The 26,238-nt window shown below is 43.0% G+C and overlaps 1 protein-coding gene across 1 annotated transcript; it reads right to left on the bottom strand.

The window, feature by feature from the left end:
• Positions 1 to 3,922: 3,922 nt before the first annotated feature.
• On the bottom strand, positions 3,923 to 25,951 carry LOC141104619 (uncharacterized). Its single transcript, XM_073594272.1, has 8 exons — positions 25,882 to 25,951; positions 19,396 to 19,548; positions 18,778 to 18,933; positions 16,486 to 16,606; positions 16,264 to 16,361; positions 15,873 to 15,993; positions 15,482 to 15,580; positions 3,923 to 13,554 (listed from the first exon to the last, which is right to left on the bottom strand). Exons 2-8 carry the CDS (start codon positions 19,471 to 19,473, stop codon positions 12,746 to 12,748), a joined length of 1,482 nt encoding a protein of 493 aa, XP_073450373.1. The 5' UTR covers positions 19,474 to 19,548; positions 25,882 to 25,951; the 3' UTR covers positions 3,923 to 12,745.
• Between the last annotated feature and the right edge of the window lie 287 nt (positions 25,952 to 26,238).

A 26,238-nucleotide genomic window follows, 5' to 3' on the forward strand; every position in this document is an offset into this window, starting at 1 on the left:
AACTTTGGTACAATGTCAGAGCTATATGAATTGCTTCTTTTGACTCCACGTCAGTCATTATTACTCCCATTATAGGTCCTTTCAGATTCACATTTTGTATGTCATTTTGCTCTCAGGAACACAATTATTATTATCCCCTCTTCTTTTTTTTTACCTCTGGCCTTTGTCACACACCACATTTCACTTTTGTCTAGGCAATCTTTGCTCTTTTTACACATATTAACCATCAATCTGCGTTATTAGTAACAAATTACATCTCCTTAAAGAGAACCAGTTGTGCCTGGCCTTATGAATTATTGCATTTTTAATTATTATAACTTTGCAACACTGCTTATGAAATATACATTTCCTGTCTTAAGGGTCTATCTATAAAACATTTGTTGGATGAATGTCACACACATTCATGCATGCTGCTTGAACTTTGGCTGTAATTTCTCCAATAGAGTAAGCCATATGATCGTTAGCTCCATCTAGTGGCCAAAATGTGGTATCGTTTTCTGAAACGGCTCAATGAGCAAATACAGTATGCAGCATTTTGGCCACTAGATGGAGCTGAGGAGCATATGGATTACTCTATTGTAGAAATTACAGCCAGAATGCAAACAGCCTGAACGAATATGTTTGAGAATTGTCCAACAAAGTTTTTTATGAATAGACCCCTTAGTGCTGCTTACCTTGTATGAGTATGACTCAGCAGCATTAAAGTCAGGCTGTGATTTCACCTGACCTCTGATAGTTGAACCCTAGTCAACTGCCAGATCTTGCTTAGTTTCCAAGCTCTTACAAGTGCATAAATAAAATAAATAGCTGAGCCTCATGCACTCTTAGGAGCTGGGAATCTGAGGGAGCTGATCCGACAGCTGATAGGGTGAGACAGACAGCAATGACACTTGAGAGCGTTGAATACCCTACTCTATACAACAATGGTTGTGGATGGTGCTACACTTTAAGATGGCTCTCTTAACTGATCCATTTATTCATACTCAAACCTGGGAGGGAGTATGTTAAGTCAGACAGTTGATAGGGCAGCAACTGTCAGACCTCAGGGGAGCTCTAAGCACCAACTCTCAAGGTGGAGAATCAAGCAAGGTAAGTAAAGCTAAAAGAGGGGGTCAAACATACAGTACATCCAGATTAAAGGTAAATCTGCATACTGATAATAATGGGAAACACAGTATTTAAATTCTTGGTTGCAGCTGGCTTCCTCTAAGGAATTATACCTTTGTACGTATTTATTGATTCTACATAAACTCTTGCTAAAACCTAATAAATACGATATTTACTCTAAAATGAATGGTAGATATTGTCACAAAAAAGCTGTTGTGTTTTTTTTTTTTTTTTTTTTTAACTTTTTAATCCTTCTGTTATGTACCACGACACAAGCCATCTAAAGCAGTGGTTCTCAGCCCTATTAAGACAAGGGTCCAGTAAATTCTTTCAAAACCTTCCCAGCGGTATAAATGGTTAATAATCACAAAATAAAAGTATGAAATTGAGGGGGTTAGAAGACTCTGCAGTAAGCTTGGTGGCCCTGTAGGAGATGACATTTTTAAAGGGGGCTGGGGTGTCTCCCAGGAGCTTGGGGGCTTCGCAGGAGCACTGTGGGAGATTGTAGGGCCCTGCATGGGCTAGGAGGCACTGTGGCACACTGCTGAAGGTGTGGGCGCTATGGGGGGCCATAGGGGGCTGTAGGCTGTGAAGGAGACTTGGGGGGGTACTGTAGTGGGCTAAGGGCTCTCAGTGAACCTTGGGGCATTGCAGGCAGGTATGGCAGGTTGGGGGCACTATGGGAGCTGGGAGGCACTGTGGTGGCCTAATAGCAAGAGGAGGCCATGGCCCAGCAGTGGACCATGGCCTGGCGGTTGAGAACCACTGGTCTAAAGTGCTTTCCTTCTCTAGTACACAAAATGTATACTTAGTAACGGTGGCCATGCAAGGACAATTCCAAGCAAAGCAATCTCCTACATCAACCATTGCTAGTTACGATCAGGCCAGGACTGGACCAAGTAGGTCTTGCTTAAAGTGAATCTGTGGTCAGGATATACAGTGGTGTAGTGGTCAGCACTTTCACACAGCAGCAAAAAGGGTCGCTGGTTCAAATCCTGACCACGACACCATCTGCTTGGAGTTTGCATGTTCTCCCTGTGCCTGCGTGGGTTTACTCCGGTTTACTCCAACACTCTAAAGACATGCTGGTGAGTTAATCGGATCCTGTCTAAATTGGCCCTAGTATGTATGAATGTGAGTTAGGGACCTTAGGTTGTAAGCTGCTTGAGGGTAGGGACTGATGTGAATGTGCAATGTATATGTAAAGTGCTGCGTAAATTGACGGCGCTATATAAGTACCTGAAATAAATAAATAATATACTATTACAGTATGTAGACTCCAATCACTGCAGGCACTGTGAAGTAATTCTATTGCAGCCTTGCTCCCCCTCCCATCTGCGACACTGCAGCTTTTTCACTCATCTCTCCTGCAATCTCTCTGACAGCCAGTGCAATGCAACCAGAGGCTGTCAAAAGAGCTTGCTGGCCAGCTCTGGCTGTGTGTTAACAGGGTTACTAAGATACAGCTAACAAACCTCTCCTAAAAGAATCCAACATGGTGACACACGGTGCTGCAACAGAAGATTTACATTGCAATGGTACTCTCAATTTTTAACATTAGGGTAGCGGTCGGTACTTCCATGATCTGGGCACAGGTTTGCTTTAAAGTGTATTTGCACTTTTGCAATTAACTTTGACAAATCCCCACTATAGGTTTGTTCCCATTGACACAGGATATTTAAAAAAAAAATCTTTAAAAATGTTCCTTACATTTTAGATGTTTGTTAGGAGAAGATGTCTAGGTTGACTGCAAGAATTTCTGAACAAGTTCAGAGTGAGTCTGTCCCAATACAAAGGCTAAAGACTGGCTGAGTTTTCTCTCAATGAGCAAAAGAGAAAGTTCTGCTTTAAGCCCCCCCCCCCCCCGCCTTTCAGAAATGGCACATTTTTGGGGGTACGTGGTTTTCTAGTGGATCCAAGCAAAAGTTTTCTCCCTCCGGAGAAGACTCCGGGACCATTCACAATGCACGGCTCTCACATGCCCAGTAGCTGTCACAGCCGGGTCTCCACAGTGAAGATGCCAGCGCCAGGGACCGAAGAGGTTGGGGTTTGGGTGAGTGTCTGTTTATTAAAAGTCAGCAGCTACAGTTCTTGTAGCTGCTGACTTTTAATCTTTACAATAATGATTAGAGCACCTCTTTAATTTACAATACAAAAAGACCAGCTTCTAAATCTTTAACACTTTGTTAGGAGAGACAGTGGTCAAATCTAGTTTAGAACGGATAATGAAATCTGCCAGCATAGTACAGACAGGGTTAATCGTGGCAAAAACAGCACCCCAGCCCCCTCGTAAACAAAAAGAACCAAGTAGGGTTTTCAGGGCTGGAGGTTCCAGAAAAGAGCATCTAAAAAAGAAAAGCAATTTTTAAATAATATTTTTACATATTTGCTGTAAATATTAACCGATTGCCGACTGTATATCGTAAAGCAAAACAGATCCCCTGAGCAGGGTCACGTACCTGTACCTAATCCTGCACTTCCGGGTCTGGGGTGCACATGCATGCCACCGTTGACCTGCTCCCGCTGTGATTGGACACAGCAGGAGCCAATTAGCGGGTCCAGCAGACACGATGTCCACTGGGACCCACCAATCGTTCAGCAGAACGGCAGTCTGCTTATGTAAACAAGGCAGATTGCTGTTCTGTAAGAAGGAAAGGCTGTGGTCCTGTGTTCCTACAGAACAGGAACATGGATCTCTGCCTTCCCATAGTAAAAACTCAGGTTAGGCACACAGTTAGCAAGCACCCCCTAGAACAGTGATGGCGAACCTTGGCACCCCAGATGTTTTGGAACTACATTTCCCATGATCCTCATGCACTCTGCAGTGTAGTTGAGCATCATGGGAAATGTAGTTCCAAAACATCTGGGGTGCCAAGGTTCGCCACCACTGCCCTAGAAACACACTTACCCCTTTGATCGCCCCGGATGTTATCCCCTTCCCCGCCAGAGTCATTAGTACAGTGACAGTACATATTTTTAGCACTGATCACTGTATTAGTGTCACTGGTCCCCAAAAAAGTGTCATTTAGTGTCCGATGCAATGTCGCAGTCCCGCTATAAGTGGCTGATTGCCGCCATTACTAGTGAAAAATAAATAAATACAAATTCCATAAATCGATCCCATAGTTTGTAGACACTCTAACTTTTGTGCAAACAAATCAATATACGCTTATTGGGATTTTTTTTACCAAAAATATGTAGTAGAATACATAATTGGCCTAAATTTATGAAGAAATTTAATTTTTTACATTTTTTTTTTATTGGAGAAGTTTTATAGCAGAAAGTAAGAAATATTGTTTTTTTTTCTTTTCAAAATTGTCTGGGTTCCTTTATTTATAGTGCAAAAAATTAAAACCGCAGAGGTGATCAAATACCACCAAAAGAAAGCTCTATTTATTGGGAAAAAAAGGACAAAAATGTTATTCGGATACAGTATCGCATTACCGTGCAATTGTCAATGTAATGCAGTGCCGCATCACAAAAAATAGCCTGGTCATGAAGGAGGGTAAATCTTCCAGAGGACATGTGGTTAAAGAAATGTTAAAATATTTTAAGTTATTGCGGAGTGAATTGGAACATGTAACAAATATAAAGTAGGGGATAGCCCAATTTGGCTGCAAAAGTGGAAATTCACTTTAACCACTTCAAGACCGCCGCACGACTATATACGTCCAAACTTTGAACGTGGATATCGTTGTTATGGCAGCAGCTAGCTGCCATAACCCCGGTATCCCTGTTTTCGTGCGGCGGTCGTTTTTCAGATAAAAGTGGTCCCTGCGGCGGATTCGCCGCAAGATCACTTTTATCGGTGGCGGGAGAGGGCCTCCCCCCCTCCCGCCGCGATCCGGTGCCCTCCGCCGCTTACCGGAGCCGTCGGTAGCAGCAGAGGCGATTGCGTCCTATCCTGTGGTGTGTCTGGAGACGAGTGAGGCTAAGATGGCGCTTACTCGTCTCCAATACACTGCTGGGCGGAAGCGACGTCAATACGTCACTTCCGTCCACGCCTCTTAAAGGCACATTTTTTCAAATGTCATTTTTCTAAATGAATTTTTTTTTTTTTTTTAATTGCATTTTAGTGTAAATATGAGATCTGAGGTCTTTTTGACCCCAGATCTCATATTTAAGAGGTCCTGTCATGCTTTTTTCTATTACAAGGGATGTTTAAATTCCTTGTAATAGGAATAAAAGTGACACTATTTTTTTTTTTTTTGAAAAAACAGTGTAAAAATAAATAAAATTTTGTAAAATAAATAATAAAAATAATAAAAAAAAAAAATTTTTAAACCCCCCTGTCCCGACGAGTTCGCGCGCAGAAGCGAACGCATACGCGAGTAGCGCCCGCATATGAAAACGGTGGTCAAACCACACATGTGAGGTATCGCAGCGACCGGTAGAGCGAGAGCAATAATTCTAGCCCTAGACCTCCTCTGTACCGCAAAATATGCAACCTGTAGAATTTTTTAAACGTCGCCTATGGAGATTATTGAGGGTAAAAGTTTGACGCCATTCTACGAGCGGGCGCAATTTTCAAGCGTGACATGTTGGGTATGAATTCACTTGGCGTAACATTATATTTCACAATATTAAAAAAAATTGGGCTAACTTTACTGTTGTCTTATTTTTTTATTCAAAAAAGTGAATTTTTTCCAAAAAAAGTGCGCTTTTAAGACCGCTGCGCAAATACGGTGCAAAAAAAAAGTATTGCAATGACCGCCATTTTATTCTCTAGGGTGTTAGAAGAAAAAACATATATAATGTTTGGGGGTTCTAAGTAATTTTCTAGCAGAAAAACCTGTTTTAAACATGTAAACACCTAAAATCCAAAACGAGGCTGGTCCTTAGTGGTTAAAGAGGAAGTAAACCCTGGTGGGTTTACTTCCTCTTTGTTTCCCTGAAAAGGTAAAGCATAATGGGCTGTTATGCATCGCATAGTAGCCCATTATTTGTCACTTACCTGACACAAGAGCCTGCGATGTCCCCTCTGCTATGGAGCGTCCATCTTCTTTCCGGGTATTGTGGCTCCTGCGCTGTGATTGGCCGAAGCCGCGTTGACGTCACTCCCGCGCATGCGCACGGGGGGCCGCCACTAACGGCATATTGCCGTTAGCAGCGGCATGCTCAGTGCGCCTGCACGCCGCTGACTACGGCGCATGCGCCAAAGACAGCGGTGCCTGTCTTTTTGCAAATATCTCCTAAACCGTGTAGGTTTAGGAGATATTTCTTGGACCTACAGGTAAGCCTTAATCTAGGCTTACCTGTAGGTAAAAGTGGTCTGTAAGGATTTACAACCACTTTAAGGGGGTAAAAGCAAGACTTCCGGCAGTCCTCGGAAACTGCACATGGACTTGATGGAAATTGTTGGAGTAGGAAGGCACCAACTGTGTCCTTCCTGATGGAGAAAAGGGAATAAGTGTATCTCCGAGGATAATAGTGCAAACCTAAAGAGGCCAAATTGTGGGGGAAATCAAAATGGATCCAGTGCTCCTTTAAGAAACTCAAGGCTGCCATTATTACCACCAATGTTGGTGAGATATCTGTCCTTCTATGACTAACCAAAGAGGGCAAGTGCAATGAGTAGTGACAAGTAATAGGACACTAAATTTGACAGAAATAGAACCTAAAAATAATTTAAGTCTAAATTATTATTGTATTGCATAGGAATATATAGTTCGGCAAAGTTTCCCAAACATCCATCAGTCATATCCCACCATACCAGGCCTTGCCTTATCCATCTTGTACTTGTAAGTCAAGTCTTCTTCTAAATTTGATTTTTTAGACTACAGTGGAACCTTGGATCACGAGCATAATCCGTTCCAGGAGAATGCTCGTAATCCAAAGCACTCGCATATCAAAGCGAGTTTACCCATAGAAGTCAATGGAAACGAAAATAATTTGTTCCGCATTGACTTTTATAGCATGCAATACCGCATGTGGCCAGAAGTGGGAGGGGGCGCCGGAGAGCCTCGGAAATACTCGGGGACAGCTCGGCTGAACTCGGAGACCCTCGGAAAGGCTCGGGAACTGAGTGTTTCCGAGTATTTACAAACGACTCTGAATGGCTTCAATCGGTGCCCCCGCACCTCTGGCCAAATGCGGTACTGCACACTGCATTGGCTTGAATCCTGCTAGTTTTGTGAGACAACACTCGCAAACTGAGTCAGGATTAAAAAAAAAAAAAAATGCTCGTATTGCGAAACGCTCGTTAACCGCGTTATTCGCAATCCGAGGTTTCACTGTAATTTGAACTGTAAGTTTGGTACACATTATATTGTACTTGCATCTCTTCTAGACCTTTTCTAAATCTAAATACTTGTTTTTAGTATTTAAAAGTCAAATAAAGTTTTGATTTTAACACATTTCCAAATCTTCTATCATTGCCTTTACTAAGGTTTAGAACAGCGTTTCTCAACCTTTCTTTAGTCACCCTTTTAAAATGATGCAAAATCTCGAGGGACCCCATTCTAAAATGTAAAAAACAGAAATGTTTTTTTTACATTCCTTCTGTATTGAATTGTGTTGTCATCGTACTGTCCCCCTTTATATTGTAAAGTGCTGCGTAAAGTGTTGGCGCTCTACACTCACCGGCCACTTTATTAGGTACACCTGTTTAATTGTTTGGTAACACAAATTGCTAACCAGCCAATCACATGGCAGCAACTCAAAGCATTTAGGCATCTGGACATGGCGAGACAACTTGCTGAAATTCAAACCAAGCATCAGAATGGGGAAAAAAAGGAGAATTAAATGAGTTTGGCACCAACAACCATGCCATGTTCAGACGGGCTGGTGTGAGTTTTTCAAAAACTGCCGATCTGCTGGGATTTTCACACACAACCACCTCTCGGGTTTACAGAGAATGGTCCAAAAAAAGAGAAAATATCCAGTGAGCGGCAGTTGTGTGGAGGAAAATGCCTTGTTGGTGTCAGAGATCAGAGGAGAACGGGCAGAGTGGTTCCAGATGATAGAAAGGCAACAGTAACTTAAATGTCTACTCGTTACAACCAAGGTATGCAGAATACCATATCTTAACGCACAACACATTGAACCTTGAAGTAGATGGGCTTCAGCAGCAGAAGACCACACCGGGTGCCACTCCTGTCAGCTAAGGACAGGAAACTGAGGCTACAATTGGCACAGGTTCACCAAAATTGGACAATAGAAGATTGGAAAAACATTGCCTGGTCTGATGAGTCTGGATTTCAGCTGCAATATTCGGATGGTAGGGTCAGAATTTGGTGTAAACAACATGAAATCATGGATCCATCCTGCCTTGTATCACTGGTTCAGGCTGGTGGTGGTGGTGTAATGGTGTGGGGGATATTTTCTTGGCACACTTTGGGCCCCTTAGTACCAATTGAGCATTGTTTAAACACCACAACCTACCTGAGTATTGTTGCTGACCATGTCCATCCCTTTATGACTACAGTGTCCCCATCTTCTGATGGCTCCTTCCAGCAGGATAATGCACCATGTCACAAAGTTCAAATCATCTCACCACTGGACAATGAGGTCTCTGTACTCCAATGGCCTCCACACTCACCACATCTCAATCCAATAGAACACCTCTGGGATGTGGTGGAACAGGACATTCGAATCATGGATGTGCAGCCGACAAATCTGCAGCAACCGTGTGATGCTATCATGTCCCTATGGACCAAAATCTCTGAGGAATGTTTCCAACACCTTGCTGAATCTATGATACAAAGAATTAGGGTAGTTTTGAAGGCAAAGGTGGGTCCAACCTGATACTAGCAAGGTGTACCTAATAAGGTGGCCCGTGAGTCTATAAATCCTATATAATAATAATAATCAATGGGAAAGCTGCTCCTGGAAGCTCTTCATCACATTAGAGGTGCCCCATCCAATCAAAGTCCCCCCTTCACATTAGAGGTTCACCAATGACATCAAAGGTTCACCCATGACATCAAAGTCCCCCCTTCACATCAAAGGTTCACCCATGACATCAGAGGTCCCCTTTCACATCAGTGGTCCTCCCATCACATCACAGCCTCCTTTTGCATCCAAGTCCCCCCTTCACGTCAGAGTCCCCCTATACATGAGTCCTCCATCAAAACAATGCCCCACCATCACCACAGTGTCCCCTCTTTTGGGTCTGGCGCTATGGCCGGGGGTCAGGGGGTGGAGGAGCTCCATTTTCTCCTGAATGCTGGGCACAACCCGGCATGCTACCTGCCCTGAAACATGGGTTACCATGGTGCAGGCAAACCAACCACAGCACCATAGCAACAAATAACGCTGTGGGGTTGATTTGCTAAAACTGGAGAGTGCAAAATCTGGTGCAGCTCTGCATAGAAACCAATCAGCTTCCAGTTTTTGTTTTTTTTTGTCAAAACTTAATTGAACATGCTGGAGTCTGAAGCTGATTGGCTACCATGTACAGCTGCACTGGATTTCGCACTCTCCATTTTTAGTCAATCAACCCCTGTCCTAGCCCTAGAGCATCATTGGTTGTTATGGCGCAGGCAGCCAGCCAGGCCCACCACATGGCAACTCATGATGATGATGCAGGGCAAACTCCGTGCTCGTAGCACCCCAAGAGGACCCTGGTTGAGAAACAGTGACCATAAAACAATTTTATGATTTTCTCCTTACTAAGGTTTGAATTATCTTAACACTATTATTTCCTTTGCCTTTACTAGGGTTTACATGACCTTGAAACTGACACCAGACAAAAAGTGGCAAAAAACGTTGTCTCTGTAAACAAAGAAGTGAAAACTTGCGTCTTCAGATGCCCGCACTGGCCAATACCCCAGTGGAAGATTATTTAGCGTCTGACACTTCAGGGAGTGTCTATCTCCTTGCCCCCTGCTGTGCTCAGTGCCAACTCCTTCATCCCTACTGTGTCCTGTTGTAACACAGAAGTTGGTGGGAGGAACCACTAAGTACAGCAGGGACAGGGCAAAAGGGGCAGCTGCCCTGGGCCCTGTCATTGTTGTGGGGCCCAAAGCAGCTGCCTCATACTTGCCAACTATCCCAGTTTAAATTCCCTTGTCCTTTGTAGTTTTAGTCCTGTGCTGTGTCCCAATATCTCAGTGTGAAGCGCTAGTACTAATGCTGCCCAGCTCTGCCTTATTGTTGTGTACAGAAGACTCACCTGCAGACCCTGTGTTTACATGTAGATAACCGGCATCTATATGTAAATAGCTGAGGCCAGCGGCATTAATATGTAAATAAAGGCGGCATTCATATGTATATCATACCCCCCTGCAGTGAGGAGATGATGTGCTGTAACCTCTAGCAACCAATCAGTGAGCAGTAATACTGTACAGTAATCTCTAGCAACCAATTAACAAGCAGAAATCATTTGCTGTAACCTCTAGCAACTAACCAGTGAGCCGTAATGTGTGCTGCAACCTCTAGCAACCAGTCAGTAAGCAGTAATAATATGCTGTAACCTCTGGCAACCAACCGCAATTGCTGTCTGATCTGATATAGTAAACTGATTTTAAGTCTAGCTGCTATTTATTGTATGTCTCAAAGCAGGTGTGGGGGGGGGGGGGGGGTGTCAAGAACATTTTTGCCCAGGGTCCAATCAATATTAAAGACGGCCCTGAGCAGGGATCCAGGTAATTGCCACTCCTGGAAGTGTCAGTTTCCTAAGAAACGTCATCCTATCTCAGGGATTTCTTTCCAACAGAGCAACGTTCAGTGATGCAGGCTTCTAGACAGGTAAGTATTCATGTTTGTCTTTACCGGAACAGCCGTTTTTGCCACTTTAAAGCAAACCTGTGCTTATAATTGATCCCCTTTCCCCATACACACATAAGGACCTTTCCTTTGTTTTCCCTGCCGCTCCATTTAGTTGGCAGGAGCAAAGAAAATAACCCATACTTTTAAGTATGAAGGACCGCATGGCTCACTCTCCTTCCTCTCATGTGACAGAGCTGGTGCTTGGTGATTGTCGCAATGCTGTCACATAGGGCAGGGAGAAAATCCTCAGTCCTATGTAATCTACAACTAGAGAGACTCAGAGCTGACACTGTGCTTCCTTTGCTTGCTCCTATTGGCTGAACAGTCAGTGCGGCAGTGAAGGAAATTCAAGTATATGCAGCTGCACAAGTGCCCTGTAATCAAAAATGTACATTAATTTAGAATTGTAGTGTATGTCCTTATTTCCTGACAACCACTAAGCTGCAGAAAAAAAGGATACAAATACTGATTAGCTGAAATCATAACATTAATTTAGTGTTTTTATCTGATCTGTTACAGAAAGGAAAACTATGTGACAGCCACGCCTGTCCTACCACTGTTGGGACCACAGAGAGAAAGCATGGAGAGCCACACTTAAAATGAAAATCCAGAGTTCAAGTTTTATTCCATTAAATCAGTTCAATACATTCAGCATTGGTAGCCGTCATGTTTCAGGGGTCAAAGAGCACTCCCTTCATCGGGGCTTGGAACATAATGATATGTATAGGAAGGCTGGACTCAGGGTGGTGACGAGGACATTATATTATGTGTAGGCATACTCCACGGCAGCTAGTTTTCAATACCTGGATGACTAGAGAGGTTATCAAACTGTTTCAATGGAATGAAGCTTTAAATATGGACTCTCATTTTGGGTGTGTTGTTATGTTCTTTGTCTCTACGGTCCCGATATGATGTGTTCTTGCAGCACCTTCAGTACACATAAGCTACCTGCCCAGTGCCTGATACACCCTAAGCCAAAATAATTCCATGCTAATAGGAATGTATGTGGACCCATCCCACTGGCGGTATGTGCTCTGTAGACGCTGTGGTATAACATAACCCAACAAGCTTGAGAAGCCATGACGAACCCAGGCTGGCCACTAGATCCGGTTGACTTGGCTAAACTCAAGTACCCACCTTCCCTGGTTTTTCAAACCTCGCAGCACCTGAACTGTGGACCCATCTCACTGGCGCTATGTGCTGTCTAGCCAGTGTGGTATACCATAACCCAACAAGCTTGAGAAGATATGTTGGGCCCAGGCTGGTTGCTATACCTGGTTGACTTGGCTTAACTCAAGTACCCATCTTCTCTGGTTCTTCAAACCTTGCAGCACCTGAACTGTGGACTCATCCCACTGGAGCTATGTTCTGCCACTGTGGTATAACAAAACTCAACAAATCTGAGAAGATTTGTTGGGCCCAGGCAGCTAGTCCTGGTTGACTTGGCTAAACTCAAGTACCCACCTCCCCTGGTTCTTCAAAACTTGCAGCACCTGAACTGAGGGCTCATCCCACTGGAGCTATGTGCTGCCACTGTGGTATAACATAAAAGACTTCTAAATATTGCATTTGTATCCCACTTTCAATCCATGGTTTTCCTAATAGATTTATCACTGTGCTAATCTATAAGAACATTGCACAAACCAAAAAGGAAAACCTTAAGGGAAGTAGAAAGAGAAAAAAGGAATGATATCAAATACTTGCTTCCCAGTGACTACAGTACTAAAAAAAAAGAAAAGAACTAAAAACTACCATTGTAAATCAGGAAAGAAAACCTAAAAGAACAAAATCATAATGTCATCATTTATGCGGGCAAAAAAAATGCATGGACTACTCCCAGCACCTGAGTTGACTCATCTGGAAGCTCTTATCCCCTTCAGGAAATGAGATGTGATGTAAGAGACAGTTTCTCTAAAGATCGTTTTCTTCACTCAGAACTGGCGCGTGACTTAGCGTTTGTGTGGACCTGCTGGTGTTTAAGCAAATTCTGCTTAGTGGTAAATCCCCTGCCACAAACAGAACATGAATACGGTCGGACGCCAGTGTGGATTATCTGATGCGTGGCAAGATTGGACCTTTCCGTAAAACACTTCCCACACTCCGTACACGAAAAGGGCTTCTCACCAGTGTGAGTTCTCTCATGTTCAATCACGTTTGATTTCATGGAGAAGCATTTCCCACATATCGAACAGGCATACGGTTTCTCCCCAGTGTGGATCCTCATGTGTCTGGTGACGGCTGACTTCTGCAGAAAACACTTCCCGCACTCGGAGCAGGAAAACGGCTTCACCCCGCTGTGGGTCCTCTGGTGCGGGATGAGATGTGATACCCTAGTAAAACACTTCCCGCACTCTGGACACGGATACAGCTCCCCTGTGTGAATCCGCTGATGGAGAGCCAGAGCCGACTTCTGCATAAAACACTTCCCGCACTCTGAACACGAAAAGGGCTTCTCTCCCGTGTGAGTCCTTTCATGTTCGATCAGATGTGTTTTCCGAGAGAAAAATCTTCCGCATACATAACATAAATATGGTTTATCCGCAGTAAAATTCCTCTGGGCGAGAAAGCTTCCGCTTTGTAACGAGGAATCGGATAACAGATCTGCGCTGTCAAGAGTTAGATGACTCGAGGTAATGGGGTTCTCTCCTGAAGAATCCTCTTTGATGTCATCTTCTATTTTACCATCTATAGAAATCACAGAGTAGCTCTCCATATTAATCCTGATGTCTCGTCCGTCTGGAATGAATGAGAAACAAAAGAAGATAGGAACAAATGAAGACATCAAACATATGCTCAGGACTAAAAAAATGTTTTTAAAGTGTGTGTGTGAGTGTATGTCTATATATATATACCTGTACATATGTCTATATATATCTATAGAGATATCTATATCTATATGCATATAGATATATATATGTGTATATGGAGTGGGTAAAATAAGTATTGCACACGTTACCATTTTTGTAGATAAATATGTTTCTAAAGGTGCTATTAACATGTCATTTTCACCACATGACGGTAACAACCCATGCAATCTATACATACAAAGACACCAAAACAAATAAATTCAGAAATTACGTTATTAATAATAAAATGGAATGACACAGCAAAAAGGTGTTGAACATGAAGAAAGGGAGGTGCAAAGAGGCATGGAAAGCCAAGACACCAGCTGAAATCTATCAGTAATTAGAAAGCAATCCTGCCCCTTGTCAGTGGAAATTAATTTTAGATGGTTCCGTCTCAACTGATGGCCTATAAAAAGGTGTCTTGTTACTAAGGTGTCACACAAGAAACATCTCATGATGGGTAAAAGCTCTCTCAAGACCTTTGCAACCTTATTGCTGCAAAACATACTGATGGCATTGGTTACCGAAGGATTTCTAAACTTCTGAATGTTCCAGTGAGCACAGTTGGGGCCATATTCCGGAAGTGGAAAGAACATAATTTCACCATAAACTGGCCAAGACCAGGTGCTTCTCAAAAGATTTCTGACAGAGGAGGAGTGAAAAGAATTATCAGAAGAGTTGTCCAAGAGCCAAGGACCATTTTTGGAGAGCTTCAGAAAAACCTGAAATTAGCAGGTACAATTTTTAAAGAAAACAATAAGTAATGCACTCACCCACCATGGCCTGTATGTACGCTCACCATGCAAGACTCCATTGCTGAAGAAAAAGCATGTTGAAGCTTGTTTAAAGTTTGCTGCCCAACATTTAGACAAGCCTGTGAAATACTGGGAGAATATAGTCTGCTCAGAGGAGACCAAAACTGAACTCTTTGGATGCCATAATACACACTCTGTTTGGAGGTCAAATGGCACATCACCCCCAATACACCCTCCATACCAACAGTGAAGTTTGGAGGTGGGAACATCAAAGTGTGGGGCTGTTTTTCAGCATGTACTGACAAACTTCATATCGTTGATGAATGATAAAATGTACCAAGACATTCTTGATAAAAATCTGCTGCCATCTACCAGGATGATGAAGATGAAACGAGGGTGGACATTTCAGCAAGTCAATGATCTCAAACACAAAGACAAGGAAACTCTCAGTTGGTTTCAAAGAAAGAAAATAAAGCTGCTAGAATGGCCCAGCCAATCACCTGGCTTGAATCCAATAGAAAATGGGTATGGAAAGAACTAAAGATCAGAGTTCATAGAAGAGGCCCACAGAACCTTCAAGATCTGAAGACTGTTTGTGTGAAAGAATGGGCCGAAATCACACCTGAGCAACACATGCCACTGGTTTCTCCATACAGGAGGCGTCTTGAAACTGTCATTACCAACAAAGGATTTATATGAAGTAAATTGAATGTATCATGTTCAATGCTTTTTCCCTGTGTCATTCTATTTTATTACACATAACTTAATTTCTGAACTTATTTATTTTGGTTTCTTTGTATGTATGGAGCGCATGGGTTGTTACTGACATGTGGTGAAATGGTGTGTATATCTGTGGAATCATTTACATCAGCGGCCTAAACCTTTCCTTGTGGAAAGAGTAGATAATGGTTATGCCCCCTGACAGTTTGTTTTTTTTTTTGCTGTCTGTGGCTCATTGGAGAAATTTCCCTTCACTTCCCGGTTCTGAGTCTCAACAGGAAGTGAGGGTAAATCCCTCCAAATTGTGGAGCAGAACAGCAAGATTCATTGTTTTCTACTCACCTGTACCAATCTCTAAAGGAATTTCCTCCTCTTTGATCTTTACACGTATTTCCTCTTCATCTTCTTCTTTAACATTTCTCATTAGGGTGTCTCTGGTATCTGTGAATAAAGATAAGAGTGAAGCCCCCTGTACTGAGATGTATGAGAGACCCCAGAGAGTGTGTGTGGGGGGAGACTGGTCACATCTCTTGGCTGGTAACACACAATGACCTGATGTGAGGAGGAGAGCCGGAGTCTAATAGAGGCTGATGTCTCCTGACTCCCCCACTGGGCACATACTGTCTCCCCATTACTGTCTACTGACTGAGGAGGGGGGAGAAGAAGAGATTGTTGTAGTGACTGAACAAGGAGAATCTGAGACTCTTCTCTGGATTTAGTGTTTATCACTCACCTGTGCTGATCTCTATGGGGATTTCATCCTCCTTATACAGCTCATCCTCACTAATATCAGTGTCTTCTGTTTCCGCTCTGGCTTCTGCTTCACAATCATTCTGGTTTATATTCACAATAACCTATACAGAAATGGTTCCTTTAAACAATTTATTTTTGTTAATGAATTTAAAATCAATCATGCTTTAAAAAAATTACAAAGCTAAGTAGACACTTTAACAAAAATAAAGACTACTATAGTAGCCAGTGAACAATTTCATGGCTGGTTTCACTCTTGAGAAGAACAAGGATAATGCACGACAAGCCAACAAAGAGGAAAGCGGATGGAGTGTTTGAAAGGCCCACTTGATACTTAAAGTATTATTTAGAATTTAGATTTGGATTTCACCTACCAGATCATCCTCTGGAATCTTACTGTCTTCCTGTGTGGAGTCCCGGGAATACAGAGGACGGGGAGATCTATCTGGGGGATTTCTGTTACTGGATCCTTCTGTAGGAAACACACACACTGACTGAATACATTATTTCTATGTCTTTATATCAGAGGATGTGTGAATCTAGGTGGATCCTCAATACTCTTCTCTCCTTTACAAGAAATTAAGGTCTCTTCTTACCCGGTGATGTGAGGGGCGGTCGGTTCTCCATCATGACGTCCTTGGGATCCTTTTGTTCTTCTATGTCTTCCATCTCTTCCAGGGATAAAGAGACAGTGACATCCTTATACTCTTTAGGAACCTGGAACACACAATGATACTGTCTTCATCTATGCACAGTTCTAGATTGTAGCTGTCAGTCTTCGATCCATGTTTTAGTCCTGTTTTTAGTCCTGCCCTGTGTGTGTTGTGTTAGTGCCATCAAATTGCCCTGTACCCTTTCTTTCCCATAGTTGTCTACACACCACTTACCTCTTTGTTTGGTTTCAGTGTCTCACCTGTACCCTTATTTTCCTTCGTCTGGTTCAAACCTTAATTGCCATTTTCACATCTCTACTCTGGTTTATTAACATTTCATACCTTCACCAATGTAACTTGAACCATTAACACCTGTTCTTGGCACCACGGTTGGATAATCAATGGCGACCCTAGGGGGGGCCAGAGGGGGCCCTGACCCCCCAACATTATGCTGTGCCCCACCATGTGCCCCCCCAAAAAAAAATTTTTTTTTTTTTTTTTTTTACAAAAAATCAATGTCTAAGAGGGAGAGAGTCCCCGGTCAGCTCCTGCAGGTGATTTCTCCCCCTCCCCTGCTCGCTGACACTGCATAATGCGAGCGTTCACACAACCACGGCCGCCTGATCTGCTCCTTCACCTGCATCCTCATTGGCAGGGAGAAGAGCGAGTTGCAGGAAGGACTCCACCAGGACTTTCAGTTACTGAAAAAACAGACTGATTTCTCCCGTCCTTAGGACAGGAGGACCAGCCTGTAAATTCCAAGAGATGCCAGACCAGAGCTGTCAATAGCAGGGGCAGGACAGCAAGAGGAGGCTGGGGAACCCCACAGTGGCAGAACACCAGGGCCCGGAGGCAAGACAACCTTTGCAACCCTGATAGTTCTCTCACTGCTTTGGATCCTTATATTTTCTTGATATGCTGGTGACATATATCTCTTGTTTTCTGCCACCCTGGGGGACCCCAATACAGTAGGAAGGGAGCTCACTGCAGAACATGTGAAAGGGCCTGTTGTGGGGTCGTAGTAAAGGGCCCCAGGATATATATATATATATATATATATATATATATATATATATATATATATATATATATATATATATATATATATATATATATATATATATACATTTTATAGTTGCCCCCCTACTTTTGTCCCTGTCCCCCCATGTGCCCCCCCTAAATTTGAAAGCTGGAGACGCCACTGTGGATAATGTAATTAGAACAGGGTGGTTTCACACAAACTTTTACATCTCCCATCTTGTTTTTGGACAATGAACATCTATCTGGATAAATTCCATGGTGATTTGATTAACTGCTTGCCGCCGGCCCACAGTACTTGTACTGTGAGCAGGTGGCAGTTCCAGGCTGGGCAATGTACCTGGTTGTCATGGTAGAGGCATAACTAGTACGTTCAGGGCCCCAGTGCAAGAAACCATGACTGGCCCTTCCCTTCAAACTCCGGGCCCTTCCTACTGAGCCAGGGATCTTTTACTCCCATTGCGGGCCCCTTTATTACGGTCCCACAGCTGGACCCTTTCAAAAGAAAGCTCTATTTGTGTGGAAAAAATCATATAAATTGAAAATGCCTACAGTGTTGACCATGACCGTGCAATTACCAGTTAAAGTAGTGCAGTGCTGAATTGCAAAATATGCCCTGGTCATGAAGGATGTAAAACCTTCCGGAGGTCAAGTGGTTGAAATGACTAAGTTACTTGTGTGACTATAGATGCTGGGGTATGTTCCTGACAATTATTAGAACTGGAGAAGGTGCTTGGATGAGCAATAAAATGTTTTTCAACATTACAGAACAAGTCCAACTTAAATGTAACTGACAGCTACTACATGTACCGAGATCTGGATAAATTAGAATTTGCACAGACATCCCTATACTCACGTTACTGTGTCCAGTTGTAGCCAACCGACTCTTCTTGGACCTCCCTCACCTCACTAGGTAAATTAGGGAATTTATCATGTTATGGGGGCACCAGAGTCTAGTTAAAATGTACTGAGCTTCCCCAAAGGCAGCTGCTACAACTACAAAAGCCTGTTGAGATTACCAAACCACTCCTAAACCACTGGTTGCTGTCAGGTCTCCTCTTTTGTGTGACTTGTGGTGTGTTCTATATTGGCTTGCTCTGATTGTCTTGTTTAGGTTATCTCCTCCACTGGTTTTTGATGCTGTGGTTTCTGCTTCTGTTTTATGAACTACGTCCCATAATTCCCTTCACCGCTCACCTCTCCTTTCAGCAGTTCAATGATTTGGCTGGTTACTTCTTCAACCTTCTTGTTGTTCGTTCTCAGGGAGTGAGATGGAGGATCTATAAAGGGACTTTGGGTCTTTCTCACGTTGGATGCCACCAAGCCATCAGACAACTTGAAAGCGATATAATTCTGTATAGAAATCAAATATATCAAGTCACGTTTCAATGCAAGCTCGATAAAACATTCACAATACATTAAAATGAAATGCCAATACAAAGTCGTTGTTGGTTTCAGGCAGATTTCAGCTTTGTTAATAGAGATAAGAGTGATGTCATGTGACCTCCCAGAATCCTCCTCACCTCTCAGGTCAGGTCAGCGTTTTATTAATAGAGATAAGAGTGATGTCATGTGACCTCCCAGAATCCTCCTCACCTCTCCGGTCAGGTCTGTCTTTTATTAATAGAGATAAGAGTGATGTCATGTGACCTCCCAGAAGCCTCCTCACCTCTCCGGTCAGGTCTGTGTTTTATTAATAGAGATAAGAGTGATGTCATGTGACCTCCCAGAATCCTCCTCACCTCTCCGGTCAGGTCTGTGTTTTATTAATAGAGATAAGAGTGATGTCATGTGACCTCCCAGAATCCTCCTCACCTGTCCAGTGAGCAGGTAGATGATCTCCAGGGTGAGGTTCAGTATCCTCTCTGTCATGTGACTCCGCTCCTTCTCCATCCTCAGTCAGGTGATCTATTTGGAGGTGTTTCCTTGTAAACACTCTATGCCTTCAATTAGACCCCGGTGGCTTTTCTGGAATCAGAACAAGAAACATACAATATATAAAATTAGGAAAAATATATTGAACAGTTTCATGAGTGAGAGAGAATGACAGAGAAGAGGGAAGAAGGAGAACAAGAGAGAATGGGTAAGAGTGGAGAGTCCCGAGTACTGGTTACTATGCTTAAGTATGAAACGAAGGCTCCATAACACACATCAATTATCATGGACACCAGTCCAGCCACAGAGGGATATGTGTTAGCAGCATGCTGAGAAAACTGTTCAATAGGACTTTGAACAAAAGAGTCCTCAGCTTTCCAACACAACATAATGTCCTAAGCCAAAGCCAAGCAGGGTTCATTTCAAGCCATCGCACTGCAGATCACATCTACGCCCTGCACAGCATCACCAGGAACCATGTCCACCATACAAAACATGAGAAAATATCTGCCAGTTTTGTGGACTTTATGAAGACCGTCCATTAAGTGTGGCACCCAGACTTGTTCCTTAAAGTGGTATTAAGGTTTGGCTTTTTTTTTAAATTACAAACATGTCATACTTACCTGGCCTATGCAGTGACTTTGCACAGATCAACCCGATCCTCTTCTTCTTGGGTTCCCGTCCTTAACCAGTACCCCCAATAGCAAGCCACTTGTTATGGGGGCACTGGTGCGTGTTCGCTCCCAAGCCCTGCTCTATGTGTCCATAAAACACATAGAGCCGAGGCTCGGTACCTCACTCTCCTCATTGGCTCACAGGCTGTGATTGACAAAAAAAAGCTCTATTTGTGTAAAAAAAATATATAAATTTCATTTGGTTACAGCGATGCATGACCGCACAATTGGCAGTTAAAGTAGTGCAGTGTTAAATGCCCTGGTCATGAAGGGGGTAAAAATTTCTGGAGGTTAAGTGGTTAAAATTCTGGAAATGGGAATGGTAGGGAAAAGATCAACAGTAATTACAGCAAGTCTGGGAGTTAGAAAGGTCTACAATCTAAGGCCTGCCATACACGGTGTGAATTTCTTTCCTGCAACCACGGCTAGTGTTGACAGGGGAGTTCCCTCCTGCCAAGCTGTTGTCTGTTCCCGGTAGGGGAAGCCGTCCTTGCCGGGAGAAGACAGTGATTATCGCTATCGGCTATAGCAGATGCTAGCGATAATCATAAGAGAATCCGGAAAGAGTGGTTTTACCCAAGTTGATTGATCGATTAACTTGGTACATTCAGCCTGCCCTTTAACGGTCTGAATCTCGGACAGTTCCTGCTAAACCGGCCGAGATGTGAACCATGTATGGCTGGCCTAAGTCTATCTATTGTCAACATATACATTGCTGAACTGGCCAATGCTCTAGCTCCTCACCAGCAGGACTAACTCTACACAACACCGAGGTGAAAGTTCTGGAGAAATACAGTACATGGGTACCACCCGTCAACCCAAAGAAAATAAAAATCATGGTCTTCCAAATATGTAAAACAAATCAAGGGTTCTTCATTTACATGAAACAACCACACTTTGGATGAACATAACAGCTACACATACCCAAGTCTGGAAATAAGGTGGAACCAAACCCTTCTATCTTTATCAGCCAAGGAAGCTGCCATCTTGGCCTATGTGTGATCTGTAGTTTACACCAGATATTTGATGGTTTGACAGTTTGGTTGAGAGCACAATCAATATGACAGTTGCATTCCCAGCATGCCTTGATGCTAACTGTTTTAGGAAACCGTTAATGTGGCTGTAAGCCTCAAATATGAAATATGAACAAAGCATATCCCTCTATAGTGTGTCAATCCAGAGCATGACGCGTAATTTCTGTCTGGCCTCCATCCTCTGCTATCTGCATGAATCACTTCTGACACTTTTTCCTGAAAAAAAAAAAAGTGACAAGGGAGGAATCTCCAGCATGCAGTCTGTGATTGACAGCCTCAGCTCTGTTCCTGTGTGCTGTGTGAAGGAAGGGGGTGTGTCTCCTCCCTCCAATCAGCTCTCAGACCTTTCCTCACTGAGCTCTGTAATTTCAGCTCTCTGCCCCCTGTTTTCTGAAAGCTGAGGCAAGCTGTATAAATTCTTGACTTTAAACAGATGTAGACAAGAAAAGACTGCAGATAAACAGGCACATCCCTGTGTATCATCTGAGGCCGATCACTTCACTGGGTATATGGAGGAGTTTACAACCACTTCAAATCAAAGGGTTTAATTCCGCTTTAACCGCTTTATACACGTTACAGCTTTGAAGTGGTTTACCGGGATTACGGCTGAAGACATCAGCCATAAACCCGATATTTTTTTTTTTTTACCTGTGGCTGGCTTTCATTTGCAAGCATTACGAGCGGCTCATGAGCCCCCCCCCATCCCGTAGCTTGTCGGTGTTTATCAGGCTTCCCGAGAAATGATCCGATGGTGTGGCCGGGTGGTCCCCGAAGCAATCAAAGAGTAGATCGTCTTTGACCGCCTCTATGGCCTTGACATCATTTTGAGGTCCAGGGTGGAAGTAAACAGTTTTTTTTTTTTCTAAAGCAAAAGATTTTTTTTTTTTTTTATTTTTTTTTTTTTTTTTTGCTTTTAAAGGTAAGGGTTCTTTTTGACCCCATATTTCTATTTATATTACAAGGGATGTTTACATTCCTTGTACTGTAATAGGAATATTACAGCCCATCACCGATGCTGGTAAACGAACATTGGCCGGCGGCTGTTTACCACGTGATCAGCTGTGATCCTTTCACAGCTGATCACTAAATGTAAACATAGAGCAGTAACGAGATGTTACCGGGTTCTCCTCCTCACACACCGATCGTGTGTGAGAAGGAGATTGCGGTAACATCTTGTTACCGCTTACAGTGTACACCAATCACACTGATTACCCCCCCCCCAATAAAGAGGACCTGTCACCAGCCATCAAGGAACCTGTCACAGTCCATCTGAGTACCCCAGTACCTGAGTACCTGTCACAGTCTATCTGAGTACCCAAGTACCTGTCATAGTCCATCTGTGTACCCGAGTACCTGTCACAGTTCATCTGAGTACCCGAGTACCTGTCACAGTCCTTATGAGTACCTGAGTACCTGTCACAGTCCATATGAGTACCTGTCATAGTTCATCTGAGTACCCGAGTACCTGAGTACCTGTCACAGTCCATCTGAGTACCCGAGTACCTGTCACAGTCCATCTGAGTACCTGAGTACCTGTCACAGTCTATCTGAGTACCCAAGTACCTGTCATAGTCCATCTGTGTACCCGAGTACCTGTCATAGTTCATCTGAGTACCCGAGTACCTGTCACAGTCCATCTGAGTACCCGAGTACCTGTCACAGTCCATCTGAGTACCTGAGTACCTGTCACAGTCCATCTGAGTACCCGAGTACCTGTCACAGTTCATCTGAGTACCCGAGTACCTGTCACAGTCCATATAAGTACCTGAGTACCTGAGTACCTGTCACAGTCCATACGAGTACCCGAGTACCTGTCACAGTTCATATAAGTACCGAGTACCTGAGTACCTGTCACCGCGCTTCAGAGTACCGGAATACTAGTCACCAGCCCATCAGAGTACCCGAGTACCTATCTGTAGCCCATCAGAGTACCTGAGTACCTGTCACCAGCCCATCAGAGTACCCGAGTACCTATCACCAGCCCATCAGAGTAACTGAGTACCTGTTACCAGCCCATCAGAGTACCCGAGTACATGTCTGCAGCTCATCAAGTTACCTGAGTACCTATCTGCAGCCCATCAGAGTACCTGAGTACCTATCTGCAGCCCATCAGAGTACCCGAGTACCTATCTGCAGCCCATGCCTCATAGAATATACGTTGGGGTGTTTGCTTTCCAAAATGGGGTAATTTTGTGGGTAATTTCACTGTTCTGGTGCTCAAGGCCTTCAAAAGTATGATAGGTAGTAATGAAATGAGATGTGTAATTTATGCTCCTAGAACGTCTGAAGGTACTACTTCAATGTTGGTCCTCTGTACGTGGCCAGGTTGTGTAAAAGTCTCACACATCTGGTATCGCCATACTTGAGAAGAGCAGCAGAATGTATTTTGGGGTGTAATGTTTGCTCTATACATGCTATGTGTTAGAAATATAAATTGACAACTTTGTGTAAAAAAAATGCGTTTTCATTTTCCAAAAACTTCTGGAAAAAATGAACCGTTCAAAAGACTCATCATGCCTTATAGATTATACATTGGGGTGTTTGCTTTCCAAAATGGGGTAATTTTGTGGGTAATTTCACTGTTCTGGTGCTCAAGGCCTTCAAAAGTATGATAGGTAGTAATGAAATGAGATGTGTAATTTATGCTCCTAGAACGCCTGAAGGTACTACTTCAATGTTGGTCCTCTGTATGTGGCCAGGTTGTGTAAAAGTCTCACACATCTGGTATCGCCATACTCGAGAAGAGTAGCAGAATGTATTTTGGGGTGTAATGTTTGCTCTATACATGCTATGTGTTAGAAATATAAATTGACAATTTTGTGTAAAAAAAAATGCGTTTTCATTTTCCAAAAACTTCTGGAAAAAATGAACCGTTCAAAAGACTCATCATGCCTTATAGATTATACGTTGGGGTGTTTGCTTTCCAAAATGGGGTAATTTTGTGGGCAATTCCACTGTCCTGGTGCTCCAGGGCCTTCAAAAGTGTAATAGGTGGTTGAGAAATGAGATGTTGTCATTTATGCTTGTAGAACGCCTGAAGGTGCTACCTTAATGTTGGGCCTCTGTATGTGGCCAGGCTGTGTAAAAGTCTCACACATGTGGTATCGCCATACTCGGGAAGAGTAGCAGAATGTATTTTGGGGTGAAATTTATTGTATGCATATGCTGTGTGTGAGAAATAACCTGATAATATGACAATTGTGTAAAAAAAAAAAAAAAATCTTCATTTTGCAAAGAATTGTGGGAAAAAATTACTACTTAAAAAAACTCACCATGCTACTTACATGATACCTTGGAATGTCTACTTTCTAAAAAGGGGTCATTTGGGGGGTATTTGTACTTTCCTGACTTGTTAGTGTCTCAAGAAATGAGATTAACCTGATGTACTGAAGGTCTGATCAGATGTGATCAATTTTCAATGATTGGTACCATAGTTTGTAGACTCTATAACTTTCACAAAGACCAAATAATATACCCTAATTTGGGTTATTTTTACCAAAGATATGTAGCAGTATAAATTTTGGCCAAAATTTATGAAAAAAAAATACTAATTAGCAAAATTTTATAACAGAAACAAAGAAAAAGGCTTTTTTTTCACAAAATGTACGGTCTTTTTTTATTTATAGCACAAAAAAATAAAAAAAAACCATTAGTGATTAAATACCACCAAAAGAAAACTCTATTTGTGTGAAAAAAGGACGCAAATTTCATATGGGTACAGTGTTGCATGACTGAGTAATTGTCATTCAAACTGTGAGAGCTCTGAAAGCTGAAAACTGGTCTGGGCAGGAAGGGGGTGTAAGTGCCCCGTATTGCCCTGTATTGAGGTGGTTAAATACTGCATTTTGTATTTACTCTGGTTATCTTCATGTAATAATAACATTTTTTTAAGAGTCATTGAAGTGTGACAAATGAGCAAAAAAAATCAGAAAGGGGGCAAATACTTTTTCACAGCATTGTGTGTGTGTGTGTATATATATACTGATTTAAACTTGTAAACAAAAAGTGCCATAAAAAGCCTGGTCTTCAACAAAAAGTGCCATTAAAAGCCTGGTCTTCAAGTGGTTAATGATTGGCCCCTCACTGTCACATGGAGCGGGTCAGTCATGCGTAAGCTCTAATCTGAGCTTACACAAAGCTTTCTTTCTGCGCTCCCGATAGTTGATTGGAGCGATGGATGGTGAAGAAAAGCTGTGTTTCTGGTGGATCCAGCGATAAAGTGAACCTGTGGCACTCAGAGCCCAACTTCAAGTAAACCACAACCAAAACAATGTCCATATTGTGAAAGAAAACCCACCCAATGGTGCCAATAACCTAACGCTGCCTAACCGGTGGAGCTCTCAAAGGGGGGCCGACACGGCCCCATCTTCAGCCAACTAAAAACCAGCACAAAGTAGATAAGCCGGACTTCCAAAGAACACATTATTAATTTAGGTGGAAGAGAGATTACAGAGGCACTAATGCGTTTCACACTCAGGTTCACACGTGAAATGCGTCAGTCGCTCCACAGGACATATTTTTTCACCAGGATTTGTAACAAAACTCAGCCAGAGAGCCACTTATGTACTTTCTGTCTGGTGTGAGAACCTCACTGGTCTTCCTCATACAGAACACTTTATCTGACTCACAGGGTCACATGACCACCCCCCATACAGCCCACACAAAGTGCTAGCACCCCCTTCTCTCTTCTTCTTCCCATAATAAGCAGACATTATTACCTCCTCCTCACTGGGAACACACTCTCCAGCCTGGAAGTCCTCCTTTCCTCCTCCTCTGGGCTACAACAAAATGGCGGCCAAGCTGACCCCCCCCCCCTCCTCCTCTCCCATCCACAGATATCAGCTTAAATCATTTTAGTTTTACTTTTACTTAATACTGAGAGATGAATGCATATGTATTTCATGCAAAACTAGCAATTTTGTAGTCAAATTAACTGGCAACGTGCAATAAAGACAGAAAGTGGGTGCTCTACGACAAAATGGCCGCTGGCCCTCTTGCGCTGAGAACATTTCCCCATCTCAAATACAGCGGCCGCCCTCTAGTGGTGACTCTGGCGCAACAGTGGCAGAGACAGC

This window comes from Aquarana catesbeiana, linkage group LG08 (genome assembly GCF_042186555.1).
Source record: "Aquarana catesbeiana isolate 2022-GZ linkage group LG08, ASM4218655v1, whole genome shotgun sequence".
In the NCBI taxonomy this organism is placed as follows: domain Eukaryota; kingdom Metazoa; phylum Chordata; class Amphibia; order Anura; family Ranidae; genus Aquarana; species Aquarana catesbeiana.